The following is a 22,019-nucleotide window of genomic DNA, read 5'->3' as shown; positions in this document are numbered from 1 at the left end:
ATTGTTAGCTAGGGTGACGGTTGATGAGGGACTGTGGAGGAGAGTGGGGGGAGGGTGTGGGATGGTGATGGGTATTGTTCGTGAGGGTTGATGAGGGACTGTGGAGGAGAGTGGGGGGAGGGTGTGGGATGGTGATGGGTATTGTTAGCTTGGGTGAGGGTTGATGAGGGACTGTGGAGGGAGGGTGTGGGATGGTGGTGGGTATTGTTAGCGAGGATGACGGTTGATGAGGGACTGTGGAGAGGAGTGGGGGGAGTGTGTGGGATGGTGGTGGGTATTGTGGGGATAAATGATTGATGGGGGATTATGAGAGGATGGGGGAGGGGACGGGTGTGTGGGGGTGGTCATGGGTATTGTGAGATGAGTTCTGTCACCAGCAGACCTACACAGGTGTTTGATTCTTCACTCAAATCTCACGTGCGCAAATGCTGGTAGCTCGGTGGAGATGGTGTTAATTTCGAGCGATGGTTGTATTTTCCATTTAATCGTGGGGTGGCATCCTCTTTCAATCGTGGCGGAAACCCACAAGATCTAGCCAGCTCTGTTGTTTCATAACAGTGCCATATAAAATGTTCCGAACACAAAATCAGATATTTTTAAGGCCCATTCCACACTCGGATATTTTGGACAAACGTCCAATTTCTGGCAACCATCGGAACTTTTGGCCATTGGTGCAGCATGAAACCATCTCAATTTGTGTTTATACAACCACCAAGGACGCAGCGATGAGGCATAATTGTAGAAATTCTAAAATATTATCCGTTTGAGTTCAATCATTCATTGATGTAATCAGTAAACAATATGGATGTGGAGCTCAGATTCATGGGGTGACGTCACAGCTAATCATGAAGAAGATTTCGACTTATAATCACAAAATGACTCACTTCATAAATTGCAAATCATAAAAAGACATCATATCTATTTTATAGAGCAGGGGTCGGCAACCTTTTTGACATGAAGTGCCAGTTTGAAATGTTCTTGTTAATTCGTGTGCCATATCAACATTAAGTTCAACATTAAGTTTAATTATGACACCACATCAAAAAAATATTTCCAACAGACATGGAATTTTATTCCATCCATATAGGCCATATGCATTGCAACAACATTTTAAAGAAACATTTACCGAACATCTACCGAACCTTGAGTACCAGTTCACTGGTAATTCCCTGTGTGTCGTAAAAAGGCGACAAACAGGGTTGGCGGCAGGAAGGGCATCCGGCCGTAAAACATTGCTTCAAAAAGGGGACCAAAAAACAACAACAACCACGGTCCCCGAAAAAGGCCAACCCCCGCTTGTGGGGAAAAATGGCCTCTAAAGGTGTTTTTTTTTACCGAACCTGAACCGCTTCACTGCAATTCCTGTGGTAAATGTGAGCGGGAGGCCGTACCGTCAATCAAACTAAATAAGACAGGCCGCGTGTTACGAGAAAAACTACTACCCCCATTTTCATTACTACCACCCCATAAAAAAACTCAAAATAATGACGAGATTAATATTAAAACGCAGAAGGCAGCCTGAATGATAAAGAGTGGAGATGCAACCGCTGACCACCGGATGTTAACAACAGTTGCTCTTACATCACCTCAGGTTGCCATGAACGGCGTATCGGAAGGCACCAAGCCTACATCTCCTGTTTTATATCTACGATTATTATACAATTCAGAATAATGATGAGATTAATATTAAAACTCAGAAACCAGTCCGAATAATAATATAATGAGTGGAGATGCAGCCTCGGACCATCTGCTGTGAACAACACCACTGTTCTTACAGCACATCCTGTTGCCGCGAATATTGTGTTTGAATGCGCCAGGCCGGCATCTCATGTTGTGCATCTTTGATTATTATTCCAGTGAAAGAATTTGGAATTGGAATGGTGACTCTGCTCTGATCCATCTACCTCATCACCCTGCACAATCACACCGGAATACTATTATAGTGCAACACGCACAACAGCCAATGGCTGTTCAAGAAGTGATTTGGCATGCAGCGGAGAGGGCACTGCTTTCGCCAGTGTGCCAATGATTGCGCTGCCGCGTGCCAATAATGGTGGCACGCGTGCCTAAGGTTGCCGACCCCTGTTATAGAGTGTCATGGGAAAGATTAGCGTTGGTGGTCTGAGCGTTTTTGTTCCCCTTTAACCAAAATCTAATTGGCGTGTTCTTGTCACCTGCCCAATTCATCCAAGTTTTGTCATAAGTCATTCACAACGTATTCAAATATCATGCTATACACCATTTTTGGCCAAATATCTCAATGGTTGGTGTGGGATGGTGATGAATCCTTTCAATCCTGACAAATCTCACACTCTTACGATGTCTCTCCGAAAAGACCGACTGGACAAACCTCCCATCTACTTTCTGAACAATCCTCTCCAAGAAGTTCTGTCGCTCAAGCTTTTGGGTCTTACTATCTGCCATGATCTTTCCTGGGAAAACCACATTTCCAAGCTGGCCTCCAAAGCCAGTCGCCAACTGGGCATCCTCCGTCGTGCGAAGTCCTTCCTTGGCACACCTGAGCTCCTCACCACATACAAGGCTTTCATCCGCAGCTCAATGGAATACTGTGCTCCCCTCTGGACCAGTGCTCCTGTCTCACACCTGGCTTGGCTTCACGCTGTTGAAAGCAAAGCTTTCAGAATCATTGGAATCTCCCGCGATGAAGCTAACTCCGAGGGCCTTTCACTCACTCACCGCAGGCAGGTTTGTGGTCTTTCTGTCTTCTACCGACTCCTCTCCAGCCTTGCTCCCCCAGCTCTCTCTGGGCTCTGTCCCCCAAATATTCCTACAGGTCGCACAAGATCTGCCTGCAACCCTCTTATGGTTAAACTGCCAAAATCAAGAATCTCTGCTCACCTTCACTCCTTCGTTCCTCTTTTCTCTCGCCTCTGGAACAAACTCCCTCACTCTCTTCAATCCCACTCCTCCCTCCAGGTCTTCAAAACAGCTGTTCACCACCATCTCTTATCTTCCCCCATCCAAAACCTTGATCTTTTCTACCCCCGGTAATTTCACCCCAGATCCACTTTTTTGAAATACCAGCTTCTTTCCTGGAAGTCCTTGCAGTGTCCATGTGTTTTATACTTCTCCCCCCCGCCCCCCCCCCCTTCCCACGCCTCCTCCCCCCAAGCCCTCTCCCTCCCACAGATCTCCCGATGTCCCTGCTCTCAAATGTTGTGTTTGTGCTTCCCCTTCTCTCCCCATCTTGTCTACCGCTCCCCTTATTATATATTTTGTGTGTCTGTTTGATTTTTCGTGTGATAAATGTTAGCTCTTTCACGAGCCTCGATTCCGTATACAAAAAAAAAGAAGAAAAAAAGTGAAGAATCACTTCAAAAAAACTAGAACGGCATTCAGTAGAGCATACCGCCTATTGAACCAGTTTACGTTTTGTATCTCAGAGTAGACCAGACAATCACAATACAGAATCACATTTAATGAAAATCAATCACAGGAATCACCATAGGTCCAGTATTTCATACCCTGATGTACCCCTCATTTTTGGCCATATCACTCAATGGTGAAGAATCACTTAAAAAATTATACTAGCTGGATCCGGATCAGGATCTTCACCAAAATTGAATCGATTATTCCTCGTCACACACACAACCTGTCCAACAAGTTTCGTCCAAATCCGTCCACAACGTCTTGAGATATCCTGCTATGTATCGTTTTTGGCCCTATCTCCCAATGGTTATGAATCACTTCAAAAATTAAATTATTCTCATATCCGAATCCATATTCAGATCTTCACCAAAATCGAATCCATTTGTCCTTGTCAGACACACAACCGGTCCACCAAGTTTCGTCCAATTCCGTCCACAACTTTCTGAGATATCCTGCTATGTATCGTTTTTGGCCCGATCTCCCAATGGTGAAGAATCACTTGAAAAAATTATAGAAGCCGGATCCGAATCTTCACCAAAATCTAATCATTTCGTCCGTGTCACATACACTACATCTCTGCCAAATTTCGTCCAAATCCGTCCACAACTCTGAGATATTTTGTTCACAAACGGACAAATAAACGGACAAAGAAACAAACAGACAGGGCTGAAAACATAACCTCCATCCACCTTTGGTGGCAGAGGTAATAAAATTAATTTGTATCCAGATCCAAATCTTCACCAAAATCGAATCGATTAGTCCTTGTCACACACCCAACCTGTCCACCAAAATTTCGTCAGAATCAGTCTACAACTCTTTGAGATATCTTGTTCACAGACAGACAGACAGGCAGGCAGGCAGGCGAAAACATAACCTCCGTCCACCTTAGGTCTCGGAGGTAAATAATTTGAAGTTATTATAAAAGGCAATGCATATTTAACCATACAGGTAGAAGCATTTACCTGGCATTTTTTAACAACAAAGTGGCCATTAATTAATGCAAAAGAATGTAAAATATACCACAACCAAATACTGAAGAGTTATTTAACAGGTCAAACTCAAATCGACGCGAAGCGTGCCACGTTCAATTCCACGTGACACGTGTCTCACACACATATACAGTGGAACCTCTAAATCCGAATTTAATTCGTTCCAGCGGAAGTTCGGATTGGGAAAAGTTCGGAATTAGAAACTATTTTCCTCATTAGAAACAAGTCAAGTGAATCCACTTGGATTCCGCCCAGGTTGGCACATGGAAATTATGATGTAGCATAATTATCATCTCGGGTCAAGATTTGAAATTATGCCATGGTTTTTGTAAAATTGCTACTAGTATTCACATTATGTTCACATTCATTCATTCCTCTGGGTCATTTGGGTCCTCTGGGTCATTTGGGTCCTCTGGGTCATTTGGGTCCTCTGGGTCCTCTGGGTCATTTGGGTCCTCTGGGTCCTCTGGGTCATTTGGGTCCTCTGGGTCATTTGGGTCCTCTGGGTCATTTGGGTCCTCTGGGTCATTTGGGTCCTCTGGGTCATTTGGGTCCTCTGGGTCATTTGGGTCATTTGGGTCATTTGGGTCCTCTGGGTCATTTGGGTCCTCTGGGTCATTTGGGTCCTCTGGGTCATTTGGGTCCTCTGGGTCATTTGGGTCCTCTGGGTCCTCTGGGTCATTTGGGTCCTCTGGGTCATTTGGGTCCTCTGGGTCATTTGGGTCCTCTGGGTCATTTGGGTCCTCTGGGTCATTTGGGTCCTCTGGGTCATTTGGGTCCTATATTCCTATCCTATAACATATATATCTCCTATAACCTATCCTATAAATATAGATTTGATGACGTCATGTTTACACATCTGAGCGACAGAAATGAGCGACAGAAATGGGTGACAGAAACTAGCTTCACTTTTGAGCGCCCGAAATTCCCAGGCAAACGCTATAACGCACCAGGTTTACAACCTGTGCGTTAATAATGGAAAGTGAATTAATCCGTTCCTGGACCCCAAAAATCCATTATCAAGACACTGTTAACTGCAAATACACATGATTCAAGGTAAAATGAGATGAGTAAATGCCCTAAATATCAAATAATAATAATAATAAAAACAAGAAATAAATGTACTAACATGAAAATAACTGCATTTACCTTAGTGGAGAGTTCTGATGGTGCATGTGGAAGCTGGAGAGGAGGAAGGAGGGAGAGGGTTTTATTGCTTGGAAGGTGAGGCACCTTCCAAGCTAACATCAGATGACTGTGCTTCTGGTGTTTGCTCTCTTTGTCTCTTAACACCACTTGTAGAGGGTTGGGGCTCACTAGGCTTGCTTTCTTTAGAGAACCACCTCTCCAAAGTTGCCTGGTGTTGGCGACTTTTCTTAATTTTTCTGAAGTGGTCAATCACATTGTCACCGAACAAGTTAATGCTCCTGTTAACCACTGCTTTATTAGGGTGCCACCTTTCAACAATGGCCTGTGTTTTAGACCAATGGAAGCACAGTTCTTTAATTTCAGCACTGGAAATGTTACCACTAGCTCCCTCTTCCTCCTCTGAATAAATTTCCACTGCCACTTCTTCTTGCTGCATCTTGTGGAGGTGCTGAAGTTCTTCTGTGGTGAGTTCCTTGTTGTGATCCTCCACTAACTCCTCCACATCCTCTTCACTCACCTCCAAGCCCATGGACTGACCCAATGCTACAATAGCAGGCACAATAGGTTCTTCAAAGCCTTCAAAATCTCGACGCTCGCGGCGGGAAATATGAACGACGCTAACGCTATGTTGGCGGTTCGGTTATAGAAATACATTCGGAATTAGGGACAACATTTTCTCGAATTTACGGTTCGGAATGAGAGTAGTTCGAGATGAGGGGCGTTCGGAATTAGGGGTCACTACTGTATATATATATATATATATATATATATATATATATATATATATATATATATATATATATATATACATACATACATACATACATACACACACACACACACACACACACACACACACACACACACACACACACACACACACACACACACACACACACACACACACACACACACACACACACACACACACACACACACACACACACACACACACACACACACACACACACACACACACACACACACACACGATTATATATATATATATATATATATATATATATATATATTGTTGCGGTTTTTAGAACCCTCCACTTGGTAAATTTTTGTAAATGTTCCCTTATAAATAATCCCCTGTAAATACCCCCATTTGTCTAACGTTAAAGATAGCACCCATAGCTTGTCCACGAGCAACACGTAGCACACCTTAGGATCTCTATAGATATCTCATTAGTATGTGTGTAATTAAGGCTGTGTTCCCAATAGTTTGAATCTACGTTGCATCAATCAAATAAGAATAGGCCCCAATCTCTTCAATGGCGGTAAGAGTGCTTTTCTACGACCCGCGCAAACGCCATCACGCGCTCGGTCCTCTGGAGGAAAAAGGGGGAGGAGTAAGTTGGGCGCCAAGAACAAGGTGTGGCCCTGTCAACGTCTCGTCAAGGGGCTGACCGGTGAGCTCTGAAAGCCAACCAGGGCCGAGGCGAGCTCACCATTGGGCGTGTCCTGGGAGCCGGCGGCTCGATCTGAAAACGCCCCATAAAAGCGGCTGCGTGGGACTGCTTCCTCAGATGAGAAGAAGAGTAGATGAGCACTTGGCAGATGAGCACCACGGCGACACCAGAGGTTCGAGCAAGAGAAGAGAAGCGCGGTGTCGACCTATTACATACGCAGGAGGCCAGTTTCCCCGAGAAATATATTGGCATTGTCCGACCGCGTGCAAACCATACGCGCAGCTGCCGCCGGGTTTTTGCTCAAGCTCGGAGCGTGGACCGGAGCGCGACCTGGAGCGGACCTCGACGACGGTGCCATCTGCTTGGACCTTCTCCTTTCCTGCCATTCCATCCCTTTGAGTGTAAGTGTGTCTGTATTGTCCTGGGCGTGTTATATAAGAGTGTATAAGGTTGCCCGGTCCTTTTATTTCCTTCTTTTGTATACTCTTGCCTTTCGTTTCCTCTTTTAGTGTAGTTAATAAATCATATTTGTTCTTCCTTCACCCTTCTTATTCTTTGGGTTTTCCTCTCATCCGGTCGCTTTAGTCTTTTCCCAATTGAATACCTGTGGCACGATTAGAACCGCTCAGAATCGGGTTAGTTTTATTGCTAACGGCTTGAGCTTCAGATTGCTAAACCGCTCGGCAATCTTCCATCTTGTCCGTGGCTCGGACAGAAGTATCGTCCTGCTTTGTGGAGAGGTTGGCGAAGGTATCTGGGACTCCATTGACCAGTCACCCTGGTCAATCTGAACCCCGCAAAGGAGCGCGATATCTTCTCGGACTCGGACGGCCAGCTTAATAGACGAGGGGATTAAACCCCCCTCGGTAAGGGGAGCGCCGTACTCTGAGATCCGCAACAATATATATATATATATATATATATATATATATATATATATATATATATATATATATATATGTATATATATATATATATATGTAAAGCGCGGCGTTACGCGCGCTGCTTGTGAGCAAGGAGGAAGCGGACAAGCGGTAACATATAATTGTCTTTATTGTAAGACTACACTAACACTTCCGGGCTGGTCGCCCGGTGTATATCATGAGGCCACGCCTACCCCTCGGGCGTGGCCACCGCCCACTTCGTGCGTGGAATGATGTCACCACGCCAGTGGGCTTTTGTGTCCGCCACACGCGCCCCCCCAGAATTCCCACGCACCTGGAGGGCCAGTTTGCGGGGCAGACGAATGACCCGGCCGAAGCGCCCCCTGGCGATCGGCGGCGTCCGGGGTGCAGGGATACCAGGTGGGATGCCCCTGGCTGCCCCTGGGATGGGTGCAGGACCGGGTGGCGGCGGGGCTGGGCGGTGCCGGGGGTCCGCCCGCAGGAGGGCGGCCCCGACGTGGGGGTCGGGCCACTGGCGGTGGATGGTCCACATCGAGGTGGGCCGGCTTGAGGCGGTCTACCGAAACGCGGTCAGGAGTACCGCCGATGTCCAGGGTGAAGTGCTTCGCCCCGGTCTCCAGCACGCGGAAAGGCCCGTCGTACGGGGGCCGCAGTGGTGTCCGATGGGCATCGTGGCGGACGAAGACGTACTCCGCCGTGCGAAGCTCCGGGGCGACGTGCGTCGGTGGGTGCCCGTGGCATGCCGATAGCACCGGGGCTAACCTCTGGGCGGTCTCTTGCAGAGCGGAGCGCTGCTGTGCCGCGGACCATGGTGCCGTGGAGTCGGGGAGGAACTCGCCCGGCACCCGCAGCGGTTGCCCGAAGACCAACTCCGCCGCGGATGCGCGCAGGTCCTCCTTGGGCGCCGTCCGGAGGCCCAGCAGGACCCAGGGGAGCCTGTCGACCCAGCCGCCGTCGCGGAGGGTGGCCCGGAGCGCGGCCTTCAATGAGCGGTGAAATCGCTCACACAGGCCGTTAGCCTGGGGGTGGTAGGCCGTGGTTCGGTGCAGCCGGACCCCGAGCCCCTGCGCAAACCGCCCCCCAGAGCTCCGAGGTGAACTGGGGGCCGCGGTCGGATGAGATGTCTGAGGGGGCGCCGAACCGGGCGACCCAGGTGGCGATGAAAGCCTGCGCGACATCGGCCGCCGTTGTCGACGCCAAGGGCACGGCCTCCGGCCACCGGGTGGTGCGGTCCACCATGGTGAGGACGTAGGTGAAACCCCGCGAGGGGGGCAGAGGTCCCACCAGGTCCACGTGGACGTGGTCAAACCGGCGTTCCGGCACCGTGAACGGGGCCAACGGGGCCTGGGTGTGCCGGTGCACCTTGGCGCGCTGGCACGCGAGGCACGTCCTGGCCCAGCCGCGGACGGCCTTCCGGAGGCCATGCCAGACGAACTTGTCAGCGATCAGCCTTTGGGAGGCCCTCGCGCCCGGGTGGGACAGGCCGTGGATGGCGTCAAACACCTGGCGCTGCCAGCCCGCGGGCACAATGGGGCGAGGACGCCCGAGGGAGACGTCGCACAAGAGGGCCGCGCCCGCGCCGTCGAACGGCACCTCGGTGACGCGGAGGCCCGTGACGGCGGTACGCAAGGCCTGGACGTCGGGGTCAGCGGCCTGGTCCGCTGCCATCCGGGCATAGTCGATGCCGAGGTGGACTGCGTGGGCGACGGCCCGGGAAAGGCAATCCGCAACCGGGTTGTCCTTCCCCGCGACGTGCTGGATGTCCGTCGTGTACTCGGACACGGCCGAGAGGTGACGCTGCTGCCGGGCCGACCACGGCTCGGTGACCTTGCCCATCGCGAAGATCAGCGGCTTGTGGTCGACGAAGGCAGTGAACGCCCGGCCCTCGAGCAGATGGCGGAAGTGCCTGACCGCCAAGTGAAGTCCGAGCAACTCGCGGTCGAAGGTACTGTAACGGCGTTCGGGCGGGCGAAGCTGCCGGCTAAAGAACGCCAGCGGTTGCCAAGCTCCACGCACCCATTGCTCGTGCACCGCGCCCACCGCGTAGTCCGAGGCATCGGTGGTGAGGGCGATCGGTGCATCGGGCGCCGGGTGCGCGAGCATGGTGGCGTTAGCCAAAGCGAGCTTCGCGCCCGTGAACGCCGTGTCCATCTGCTCGGTCCAGGTAACGTCGCCTTTGCCCGGCTTACCTCGGAGAGCTTCGTGCAGGGGGCGCAGGAGCTGGGCGATACGGGGCAGGAACCGATGGTAAAAGTTCACCATGCCCAGGAACTCCTGCAGCCCTCTGATCGTGCGGGGGCGCGGAAACCCCTTCACCGCCTCCACCTTGGCCGGCAGGGGGACGGCTCCGTGCCTGGTGACACGGTGCCCCAGAAAATCGATTGTGGCGGCGCCGAACCGGCACTTTGCGGGGTTCACAATCAGGCCATGCTGGCCCAGGCGTTCGAAGAGCGTGCGGAGGTGGTGTAGGTGCTCTTCGCGGGACGCGCTGGCGACGAGGATATCGTCCAGGTAGACGTAGACAAAATCCAAGTCGCGCAGGACGCTGTCCATCAGTCGCTGGAACGCCTGAGCCGCATTCTTCAGACCGAAGGGCATGCGCAGGAACTCGAAGAGTCCGAATGGCGTGATGACCGCCGTCTTCGGGACGTCCTCCGGCCTGACGGGGACCTGATGGTAGCCGCGTATGAGGTCCACCTTCGAGAAGAAGGACCTGCCCGCCAAACGGGCGGAAAAGTCCTGAATGTGGGGGACGGGGTAGCGGTCGGGAGTCGTGGCGTCATTGAGACGGCGATAGTCCCCGCACGGTCGCCAGTAGGCTTCGGCACGATGTGCAGCGGCGACGCCCAAGCGCTCTCTGAGCGCCGAACGATGCCGAGTCGCTCCAGGGTAGCGAACTCCGCTTTTGCCACCGCCAGCTTCGTCGGCTCGAGGCGGCGTGCCCGGGCGTAGACCGGTGGCCCGACGGTGGGGATGTGATGGGCCACCCCGTGCTTGACGGCCCCCGCCGAGAAGGTGGGCCGCGTGAGGGCCGGGAAGCCGGCGAGGAGGCGGGTGAATGCGTCCGCTGCCGGAAGCGTACAGACCAACGTGGCCGGAACCGAATCGTTCGGCAAGCCGCTTGGCAAGCCGCTCGTTGAGCTGGGCAACGCACATGCGAGCGAGCTGAACGTCTCGGCCTGGACAAGCCGTCTGCGCTTGACGTCGACCAGGAGCCCATTAGCGCACAGGAAGTCCGTGCCAAGCAGTGCCATGGGCACGTCGGCGGTGACGAACGTCCATCGGAAAACCTGCCCTCCAAACCGCAGAGAGAGGCAGCGTTTTCCGTACGTACGGATGGGCGTCCCGTTCGCGGCAAGCAGCGCGGGGCCCCCACCCGCGGCGTGCTTGTCTGACGTGCCGGCGGGAATGACACTCACCTGTGCTCCCGTGTCGCACAGGTAACGGCGCCCGGAGAAGGTGTCCGTTATGAACAGCAGGCTGCTCGAACGGCCGGCGCTCATCGCCACAATTGAGCGCCGGCCCGGGCGTTTCCCGACCCGTTGAAGGAGCACGGCGGATGACACCGCCGAGCTTCGTGGCCGAACTTGGCGTGGAACCAGCACCAGGTGGTGGAGCTGGAGGAGCGCGGCTGGCTCCGCCAGGCCGGTGGAGTCGACGGGTTTCCCCGCGGTGGCGGTTTTCGCCGCGGCGGTGGGCGGGGCGTGGCGGCGTTCACGAGGTGCGTATCAGCATGCTGCTGAACCACAGCGTGCTGTAGAAGATGATGCTGTGGAACATCAGCATGCTGTAGAAGATGATGCTGTGGAACATCAGCGTGCTGTAGAAGATGATGCTGTGGAACATCAGCGTGCTGTAGAAGATGATGCTGTGGAACATCAGCGTCGAAGGCCGTGACGGCCACGCCAACGCTCGCCCGCGTGTCCGAAGCGGCGAAGTACTTGTCCGCCTCGGCCGCCAATGCTCGGGGTTCCGTTAGCCCGGTCCCGGCCAACGCGAGGCGAACCTGCGCTGGAAGTTGGCGACGGAAAAGCGCCCGGAATAGCGAACCGGGGGCTTCGTCGCCCAACAGTGACAGCATATGGTCCATTCGGACCGACGGGCGCGTCTCACCGAGCTCGGGGAGATCCAGGAGGCGATCGGCCCGTGCGTCGTCCGTGAGGCCGAACGTGGCTAGGAGTAGCCGCTTGAGTGCCTCGTACTTGTGGCCGTCCAGTGGGTGGCGAAGGACGGACACAACTCGAGCGGCCGTGCCGGGCCCGAGGGAGGCGACGACATGGCAGTAGCGCAGGTCGTCGTTGGTGAGGCGCCGAAGCTGAAATTGGGCTTCGGCCTGGACGAACCAGACTTCGGCCTGAGCCTCCCAAAATTCCGGAAGTTTGACGAAGGCGGCCATGGCGATGGCGTCGCGTGTGGAAGGATCGCTCCGGCAGATCCAACGTCGAGGGTCACCAGTAAAGCGCGGCGTTACGCGCGCTGCTTGTGAGCAAGGAGGAAGCGGACAAGCGGTAACATATAATTGTCTTTATTGTAAGACTACACTGTAACACTTCCGGGCTGGTCGCCCGGTGTATATCATGAGGCCACGCCTACCCCTCGGGCGTGGCCACCGCCCACTTCGTGCGTGGAATGATGTCACCACGCCAGTGGGCTTTTGTGTCCGCCACATATGTATATATATATATATGTATATATACACACACACACGTGTCACTGTCACTCACACACACACACACACACACACACACACACACACACACACACACACACACACACACACACACGTGTCACACACACACGTGTCACACACACACGTGTCACACACACACGTGTCACACACACACGTGTCTCTCACACACACACGTGTCTCTCACACACACACGTGTCTCTCACACACACACGTGTCTCTCACACACACGTGTCTCACTCACACACGTCACACACATCTAAACATCTAAACACTTTCTAAACACACGCATCTAAACACACGTTTCGCATCTAAACACACGTCACACACAAGCAAACATACACCCTTCGTTTCAAGTAATATAATCACTCAGCACATCCCAACAAAATGTTATAATATATCGATTTATGTTAAATAAAGTTAAAATCAAATAAAAACGTTTCGGAGGCAAATGAAATGTTACCGGTACCGGCTAAATAAACCACACACATGAAATGTGAAAAATTCCTTATGTTTCCTTATGTGAAAAATTCCTTATGAAAGGAAATATTTGAGTCAATGAAATGAAATTTGGTTTAAACAATAAACAATGACTAACTCGGGAGTCAGGATAGTGTAAACGGTTAATCTACTGTAGAGTGAATGTAGTAAATACAAAGAGCCGGGAACCAGAACAAAACGAGGCGAACCGCTCACATCGTCCACCCCACAACACAAGTATAAACGAAGAAAGAACCTTCATCGTTCATGTAAAAGAATAATATCTTAATCTCAAACATCGTCTCTCGATGCACGTTCGCCCAACTTCACATGCATTTTATCATCAATCCCACCTTGGTTTCTCTCCGATATGGGTCCAGCAGCCATATTTCATCGGAAGCTCCGTTTCCTAAATCCTAATCCACCTTCTTATTTTTCTTGGGAAATTTTGATTGGGTTTGTACAAGTTTATTTGTATATGTATGCACATTCCATGCATCTGAACCTTGGTATGGGACGCTTAATGAAACGTTTAAAAAAATAAATTGTGTTAAAAAGATGAACGGGAGGAAGTACAAACCAAGCTAAAATCCCTTAAAATATACCTCTGGTACTCTCAAGGAATTTGGACGCAGGACATTGGGCCCAACATTCCTGCGCTGCATCACCAACAAAATTACATTTAAATCTATCCTCATGATGATCATCATAATAAAATACACAATTTGGTGTTTGTCCGTCTGCGATACATTCGGTCGTCACAAATTGGAAGGACTTTGATATCTTTAACGTCCCTTGAACCTTTTTCCACAACTTTGACTTTCGCATCTAAACATTTTACTTTTAGACCCCTTAAACCCACAGAGCTTTAACTTTAGACCCTTATTGAAAGACCCCATTACACACTCAAGGTCCCTGACACTTTCACCCCTCAAGATCCTTCAGACGCTGCAACATACTGTGATGTCATATCCTCTTCCGGGCCGTGCCCCTTGGGGGTTAGTCCCGAGTGCTTTGTGGTGTGATCACTTCCGGTGAATATCACACGGCAGGTTTAACTAGAGTCCCTGTATATCAGGGGTGGGGAACCTTTTTCCTGTCGAGGGCCATTTCGATTTTTAGAACATCCTTCGAGGGCCATGCTAAATTATTGAATACATATATCGGACTCACCTAATGCGATGGCTGGAACCGTTTCTCTTTGGCGAGGCGTTTGGTGTCAGGTGGTCGTGATGATGATGCTACTCGCAGCTGGTTTTGCAGGTTTGGGTCAGTCAGTCTTGAGCGGAACCGAGTCTTTGCAAGAGTCAGTTTTGAAAAGAACTGCTCACAGCTGTAGGTCGTCCCAAACAGGGATGCAAACTTCAGTGCATGTCTCCTCAGAATGGGAAAATCCTCAGCACGTACATACAGTTTGTAGAACTAGAGCAAAGGCAGGTTGTTGTACCTAGCTTTGAGCTCGTCATTGCTTTGCAGCTCAATGATTTCGTGTTGTAGGTTGTCAGGCACATCAGCTGGTTCCACATTAAACGGCGTGGCAAATATGTTCAGTTCCCTTTGTTTACTTTTCATGTCCTGGAACCTCTCTCCAAATGCCTGGAGGCGTTTTGCACACTCAGCAGCATATTCAGATGTCACAGCAGGCTTTTGTTCTTGCAGAGTGGGAAAGTGGATAGTGTTTCCCCTTTCCAGTTGCACTTGCCACAGCTTTAGTTTAGCTTCAAATGATTTCACATGTGATTGCAGAGAGCTGAGAAGCTGGTTGGGACCTTGGAGCTTGACGTTCAGCTCTGACAGGTACTTGGTAATGTCCACCATGAAGCCCAAATCACACAGCCACTTGCTATCACTGAGTTCCATGACAGGTCTCCCCTTAATCTCCATGAACTGTTTCACTTCTTCTCTCAGTGAGTAAAACCGTGTGAGCATATTTCCGCGACTCAGCCACCGCACCTCACAGTGGTAAATCAGATCTCCGTACTCTGACTCTAGTTCACTCAGTAGCTCCTTGAACTGGCGGCTGTTCAGCCCTCTGCTTTTGATGACGTTTATGGTGGAAACGACAGTTGTCATCACATTGTTGAGCTTCAGGGACTGTGCACACAGATTCTCTTGGTGTATGATACAGTGGCATACAACTAACTCACTTGGATCGAGACTGAGACGACTCATTTCTTTTTTGAACAATGCAGTCAATCCCTTTTGCGCGCCAACCATGGCTGGGGCTCCATTCGTGGCCAGGCCACTTAACTTGTCAAACTGCAGTTCGAATTTGTTCATAGCCAAAACAACTTGCTCAAACAAATCCTCACCTTTGGTGGTGCCATGCATGGCTTGCAAAGACAGCAACTCCTCCCTCGTATCAAACTCAGCTGTAATCCCCCGCACAAAAATGGCTAGTTGGGCGGTGTATGTTATGTCCGTTGTCTCATCGCAGGCCAGAGAGAAAAACTGGAAATCTCTTGCGGTGTCCTTCAGTGTTTTCTCAATATCTTGTGCCATGTCAGTAATCCGATCTGAGACAGTTCTTCGAGACAAACTGACACTTTGGAACAATTTTACTTTGTCCGGTGCGAGCAGCTCCGCAGCGGCAACAAGGCACTCCTTCACAAATTCTCCTTCTGAATGCGGCATCAGCTTCTTAGCGATTAGCTCACTCGCCACAAAACTAGCATGCGTAGTGTTGTCTCGGTCAGATTGTGGTCTTATGAAGACTGCTTGTTGAGCACCAAAACTCCGCCGAAGAACGTTAACTTTATCCAAGCGCATTTGTCCTTTCAACTCGTCCAGTTTAGCATGTTTCGAGCTGTAATGACACTGGAGGTTGGCCTTTTTCATCACCGAGAGCGCTTCCCGACAAACTAGGCATACCTGCTTGCCTTGTACTTCCACAAAGAAATAATCGTTTGCCCATTTCTCTTGGAAAGCGCGACATTCCGCATCTACCTTTCTTTTCTTGTTAGTCGCCATGTTTGCATATACTGAATGAAATGATGACATGAGATCACGCGATCACTTGATTGTCCGGAAGGTCGCATATCGCAGTTACGACTGTCCAGAACTCACTTGACTGTCCGGAAGGTCGCATATCGCAGTTACGATTAATCGCAAATTAGTTTTAATTTGATGGCAATTATTCTGTTAGCGCCAACATATTTTGCCAACGTCAAATAAATGAATAAGTTCTCAAATGTGCCGTCCAAGGCAGCGTCTGCTCGCCACGTTCGGCATTCGTTGACTGTTACAACACGTGAAAGCTCGCTCCTCTCTGATTGGTTGAATCGTTTTTGGCCATAACTTGGTTACCCTTTGTCCGATTAATTTAAAACCTTGAAAAGGAGAGATTACTGGAATTATAGATAGATGAATTGCCTCGCGGGCCGGATCAAACGGTCTCGCGGGCCGTATACGGCCCGCAGGCCGGAGGTTCCCCACCCCAGCTGTATATAAAGGGACTCTAGGTTTAACGAAGAGGAGGCGAGCCATCACCGTCACCATCGCCAAATTACAAATTCCTGCCCGAACCAGCAGAGGGCACTCCATCAGCATCACAGCCACGCCCTCAGCAAATGATGCCACACCCTCAGCCAATGATGCTACCCCGCAGCCAATGATGCCACACCCTCAGCCAATGATACCACACCCTCAGCCAATGATGCCACACCGCAGCCAATGATGCCATGCCCTCAGCCAATGATGCCACGCCCTCAGCCAATGATGCCATGCCCTCAGCCAATGTTGCCACCCTACAGCCAATGATGCCACCCCGCAGCCAATGATGCCACACCATCAGCCAATGATGCCATGCCCTCAGCCAATGATGCCACGCCCTCAGCCAATGATGCCACGCCCTCAGCCAATGATGCCATGCCCTCAGCCAATGATGCCAAGCCCTCAGCCAATGATGCCACACCCTCAGCCAATGATGCTATCCTGCAGCCAATGATGCCACACCCTCAGCCAATGATGCCACACCCTCAGCCAATGATGCCACACCCTCAGCCAATGATGCCACACCCTCAACCAATGATGCCACGCCCTCAGCTAATGATGCCATGCCCTCAGCCAATGATGCCATGCCCTCAGCCAATGTTGCCACCCCACAGCCAATGATGCCACCCCGCAGCCAATGATGCCATGCCCTCAGCCAATGATGCCACGCCATCAGCCAATGATGCCACGCCCTCAGCCAATGATGCCACGCCCTCAGCCAATGATGCCACACCCTCAACCAATGATGCCACGCCCTCAGCTAATGATGCCATGCCCTCAGCCAATGATGCCATGCCCTCAGCCAATGTTGCCACCCCACAGCCAATGATGCCACCCCACAGCCAATGATGCCATGCCCTCAGCCAATGATGCCACACCATCAGCCAATGATGCCACGCCCTCAGCCAATGATGCCATGCCCTCCGCCAATGATGCCACGCCCTCAGCCAATGATGCCACCTTGCAGCCAATGATGACATGCCCTCAGCCAATGGTGCCACACCATCAACCAATGATGCCATACCCTCAGCCAATGTTGCCACACCCTCAGCCAATGATGCCACACCCTCAGCCAATGATGCTATCCCGCAGCCAATGATGCCGCGCCCTCAGCCAATGATGCCGCTCCCTCAGCCAATGATGCCGCTCCCTCAGCCAATGATGCCGCTCCCTCAGCCAATGATGCCGCGCCCTCAGCCAATGATGCCGCGCCCTCAGCCAATGATGCCGCGCCCTCAGCCAATGATGCCGCGCCCTCAGCCAATGATGCCGCGCCCTCAGCCAATGATGCCGCGCCCTCAGCCAATGATGCCGCGCCCTCAGCCAATGATGCCGCGCCCTCAGCCAATGATGCCGCGCCCTCAGCCAATGATGCCGCGCCCTCAGCCAATGATGCCGCGCCCTCAGCCAATGATGCCGCGCCTTCAGCCAATGATGCCGCGCCCTCAGCCAATGATGCCACGCCCTCAACCAATGATGCCACGCCCTCAACCAATGATGCCACGCCCTCAGCTAATGATGCCGCGCCCTCAGCCAATGATGCCGCGCCCTCAGCCAATGATGCCGCGCCCTCAGCCAATGATGCCGCGCCCTCAGCCAATGATGCCGCGCCCTCAGCCAATGATGCCGCGCCCTCAGCCAATGATGCCGCGCCCTCAGCCAATGATGCCGCGCCCTCAGCCAATGATGCCGCGCCTTCAGCCAATGATGCCGCGCCCTCAGCCAATGATGCCGCGCCCTCAGCCAATGATGCCACGCCCTCAGCCAATGATGCTATCCTGCAGCCAATGATGCCACACCCTCAGCCAATGATGCCACACCCTCAACCAATGATGCCACGCCCTCAACCAATGATGCCACGCCCTCAGCTAATGATGCCATGCCCTCAGCCAATGATGCCAAGCCCTCAGCCAATGATGCCAAGCCCTTAGCCAATGATGCCACACCCAGAGCCAATGATGCTATCCCGCAGCCAATGATGCCGCGCCCTCAGCCAATGATGCTATCCTGCAGCCAATGATGCCACACCCTCAGCCAATGATGCCACACCCTCAGCCAATGATGCCACACCCTCAGCCAATGATGCCACACCCTCAGCCAATGATGCCACACCCTCAGCCAATGATGCCACGCCCTCAGCTAATGATGCCATGCCCTCAGCCAATGATGCCAAGCCCTCAGCCAATGATGCCACACCCTCAGCCAATGATGCTATCCTGCAGCCAATGATGCCACACCCTCAGCCAATGATGCCACACCCTCAGCCAATGATGCCACACCCTCAGCCAATGATGCCACGCCCTCAGCCAATGATGCCAAGCCCTCAGCCAATGATGCCACACCCAATGATGCCATGCCCTCAGCCAATGATGCCACGCCCACAGCCAATGATGCTACCCCGCAGCCTTGTGCTGACATACGAATGAAGACTGAAGAACATGCATGTGGTCAACTTTAATTAGGCTTATAGAATAGATCTTGCTTAGCTATATTACAATTTCTTACAAGGATATCACATTGTTTTTAAGGATGACATTAATCTTTGCATTTAATGCTTAATATGGGAATATTAATTTTCTCATTTGCCCTCTGACCTTGGGACAGTGACCCTGAATGTGTCATAATCAGTTTTTATGCCTCCGCCCGCCAAGGTGGCCGGAGGCATTATGTTTTCGGGTGGTCAGTCCATCCTTCCGTCTGTACGGGCTAAACCTCGTTTTTCTCAGCAACCGCATGTCCGATTGAGACGAAACTTTCAGGGTAGGAGTGACACCCGTGCAGAATGTTTATATGATGATTGTGATGTCATAGGTCACGTGGTATGGCAGTCAACCTGGATTAAATGCAAATAATAATAAAAATTATTTTTCGGAAACCGCTGAATGGAAAAATTTGAAACTTGGCACATTGTCAAGCACTCCCAATGGGGAACATCAGTCATAGTGAAGTGAAGTGAAGTGGTATACCAGCCAAAAATGTTTTAATAAAATTCCTTATCCTAAAAATCTGAAATTTCATGAACATGATCTATGACCCATTTCTGTTGAAATATTAAATTTATGACATCATAGGTCACATGGTTTGGCAGCCATATTGGATTTAACCTAAAACCATGAAAAACATCTCCCAAACCATCAAATCGATTGACTCTAAACTTTACATGTGTCATTGACTAGGCATGGCGATTAAAAGATGACCACAAAACCATCATTGGTCACATGGTGTGGCAGTCATATTGGATTGAAGGAAAATATGAAATAATTATATCTCTGAAACCGCTTACCCTATCGATGCGAAATTTTACAAATATCTAGCACCATTGCTGCATAGTTTGAAAATGATGATGTAGTAGGTCACGTGAGTAGTGTAATAATGTTGCTTCTGGGACACCTCCGTTTAACATGTGAAATCCCTATCTAATGTCATTTACCCCCTTGTCTTTTTCAAAAATCATAAACACCTCTATTTCTCCCACCCTCATCTTTATGAACCTTTTGTCTGTAGTACCTATCCTTAATGTTGTTCATTAGACCACTCAAACACTACAAATATTTGTTTTCTCTTATAGACCTATCATCCTTCTTCTACATATCATCTGGCAGATTAATCTTTGACCCACTCAAACATTGACCCATTCACTTCCATATTAATTCTTTCCCTCCCTCATTGCCCCTAAACACCTATATTTCTCTCACCCTGTTCTTTACGAACCTTCTAACCTTTTGACATGTTATCCTTATTCATTAGACCACTTAAACACCTGTGATCCTTCTGACCTCATGGACCTTTTAACCTTTTACTCTTAATATCATCTGGTGAATATAACCCACTCAAACAACGACCCTACAAATATTTGTTTATGCGTGGGAAATAATTTAATTCTCCTACAACTCTCTTCACCATCTAATATATTAACAAAAAATATGTTTGAGTTTGGTTCTTTATTAAGATATTTTAACTGAGCTAAGATAAAATGGTAAACCTCCCTCAATGTTCTTGCTTGAGCGCCTCCAGTGCCACATACCATTTTTAAATTAAAGTATATATTTTCCTGACAACCATCAAAGTTTTCCGTCCACTCAAAAATATTTCCATCTTTTTTACCCAATTCACCGGTATTTAAATTAATTCTCTTATTTGTTTTGTGAACTTTTTTACCAGTTGCCTTTTCAATTATACCTATTTGATATTTTTCACATTCATTATGTTTTCCATTTATATACCAAGGTTGATTACACCTCCACTCTTTAGTCTGGTTGATACTTGGTTCTATCATTTATATAATAGTAAAAAAGGCGGCGGTAGCCCGTTAAAATCCCCAACCCCCCCCCTTTTTAACTTATCACTTATATATCTTATCACTTATATATATCTTATCACTTATGTATATCTTATCACTTATATATATATCTTATCACTTATATACTTATATAACCATAAGGGAGACTATCAATTCCATTTTCTAAAATAAACCTCTTATCATCAAAAGCCCCCAATGCTTTCTTATTTATCTCTTCTGAATATAATTGATGTTTATAACTTCTTATTCCATTAATCTTTCTAAACTCTTCTTTCTTTGTTGTTAAACAGTTATAATAATCCTTAAAGTTTATTGTTTCTTTAATAACATTTTTCTTTACACCTTTTAACTTCTTATCAGTCTTTTCAACGTTATTCACAATGTATTTATAAGCATAAGCCTTTGACCTCAATCCCACAAATTCACTCATAACATTTCCTCCTAATTCATCCTTGAACTTTCCAATCACCTTTTTATTTTTAGAAGAGAACAACTCACTCTCTGGACTGTAATTACTCGTGTCATAGATATTAATGTCTCTTTTCATGTCTGAATAAACATCGTTGGTATTAATTTTCAAAATAAAACTATCTGTATCCATATAAAGTAGATTAACATCATTTTGATATTTCTTCCTCAAGTTATTATAAAAGTAATCATACATTAATGACTTTGATAAATCAAGAATTGTTGTTCCAATATAAATAGGTTTGTTCATTTCAATACTCTCTTTAATCAAATGGATCGCACAAAAGTTCTCAGTAAAGACCTCAGCTCGAGTAAAACTCGGTCTATTAATTAATTTTGATGCTTGTTCCCAAGATGTTGATAGTCTGATATTTTGTCTTTTCCTCACATTCTCCATAGTCTTACCAAAGACCGCATTATTCATCAATTTATAAAAGTCTTTCTCAAAATCTGTTTTTGACTCTGTTCTTCTTTGTGTATTAAAATCAATGTACCCCTTTAACCAATGACTTTGATTGAACTTTAGAACCCTATGGATCTTCTCTACTCTTAGACCTTTTGATAAATATTGTCGCAAATTTCTTTGGTGTAGAACATAATTTTTCTTGTTATATAATGTAGTAAGTAATTTTTCTGTTGATTCACCTATATCAAACGATCGTTGATAATCACTCAACCATTCTTTCTTTGGACTTGCTTTCTCACAAGCAAATGGGAGATCTTTGTGTAGGTTATGGAGTTCCT

General features: G+C 49.2%; 1 protein-coding gene across 1 annotated transcript in view; it reads right to left on the bottom strand.

Annotated features, from left to right (window-relative positions):
- The window catches only part of SF3B4 (splicing factor 3b subunit 4), a 28,733-nt gene extending 14,744 nt beyond the window's left edge, over nt 1-13,989 (bottom strand). The window contains exon 1 of the mRNA XM_068130300.2: nt 13,369-13,989. Within this exon, the coding sequence (XP_067986401.2) occupies nt 13,369-13,402 (34 nt within the window). The 5' untranslated portion in view covers nt 13,403-13,989. The remainder of the gene's footprint in view (nt 1-13,368) is intronic.
- Between the last annotated feature and the right edge of the window lie 8,030 nt (nt 13,990-22,019).

The sequence above is a fragment of the Myxine glutinosa genome, chromosome 11 (genome assembly GCF_964187855.1).
Source record: "Myxine glutinosa chromosome 11, kmMyxGlut1.1, whole genome shotgun sequence".
Taxonomy (NCBI): domain Eukaryota; kingdom Metazoa; phylum Chordata; class Myxini; order Myxiniformes; family Myxinidae; genus Myxine; species Myxine glutinosa.
The sequence above is the reverse complement of the archived record's forward strand: the minus strand, read 5'-3'. Positions and strand labels throughout refer to the sequence as shown.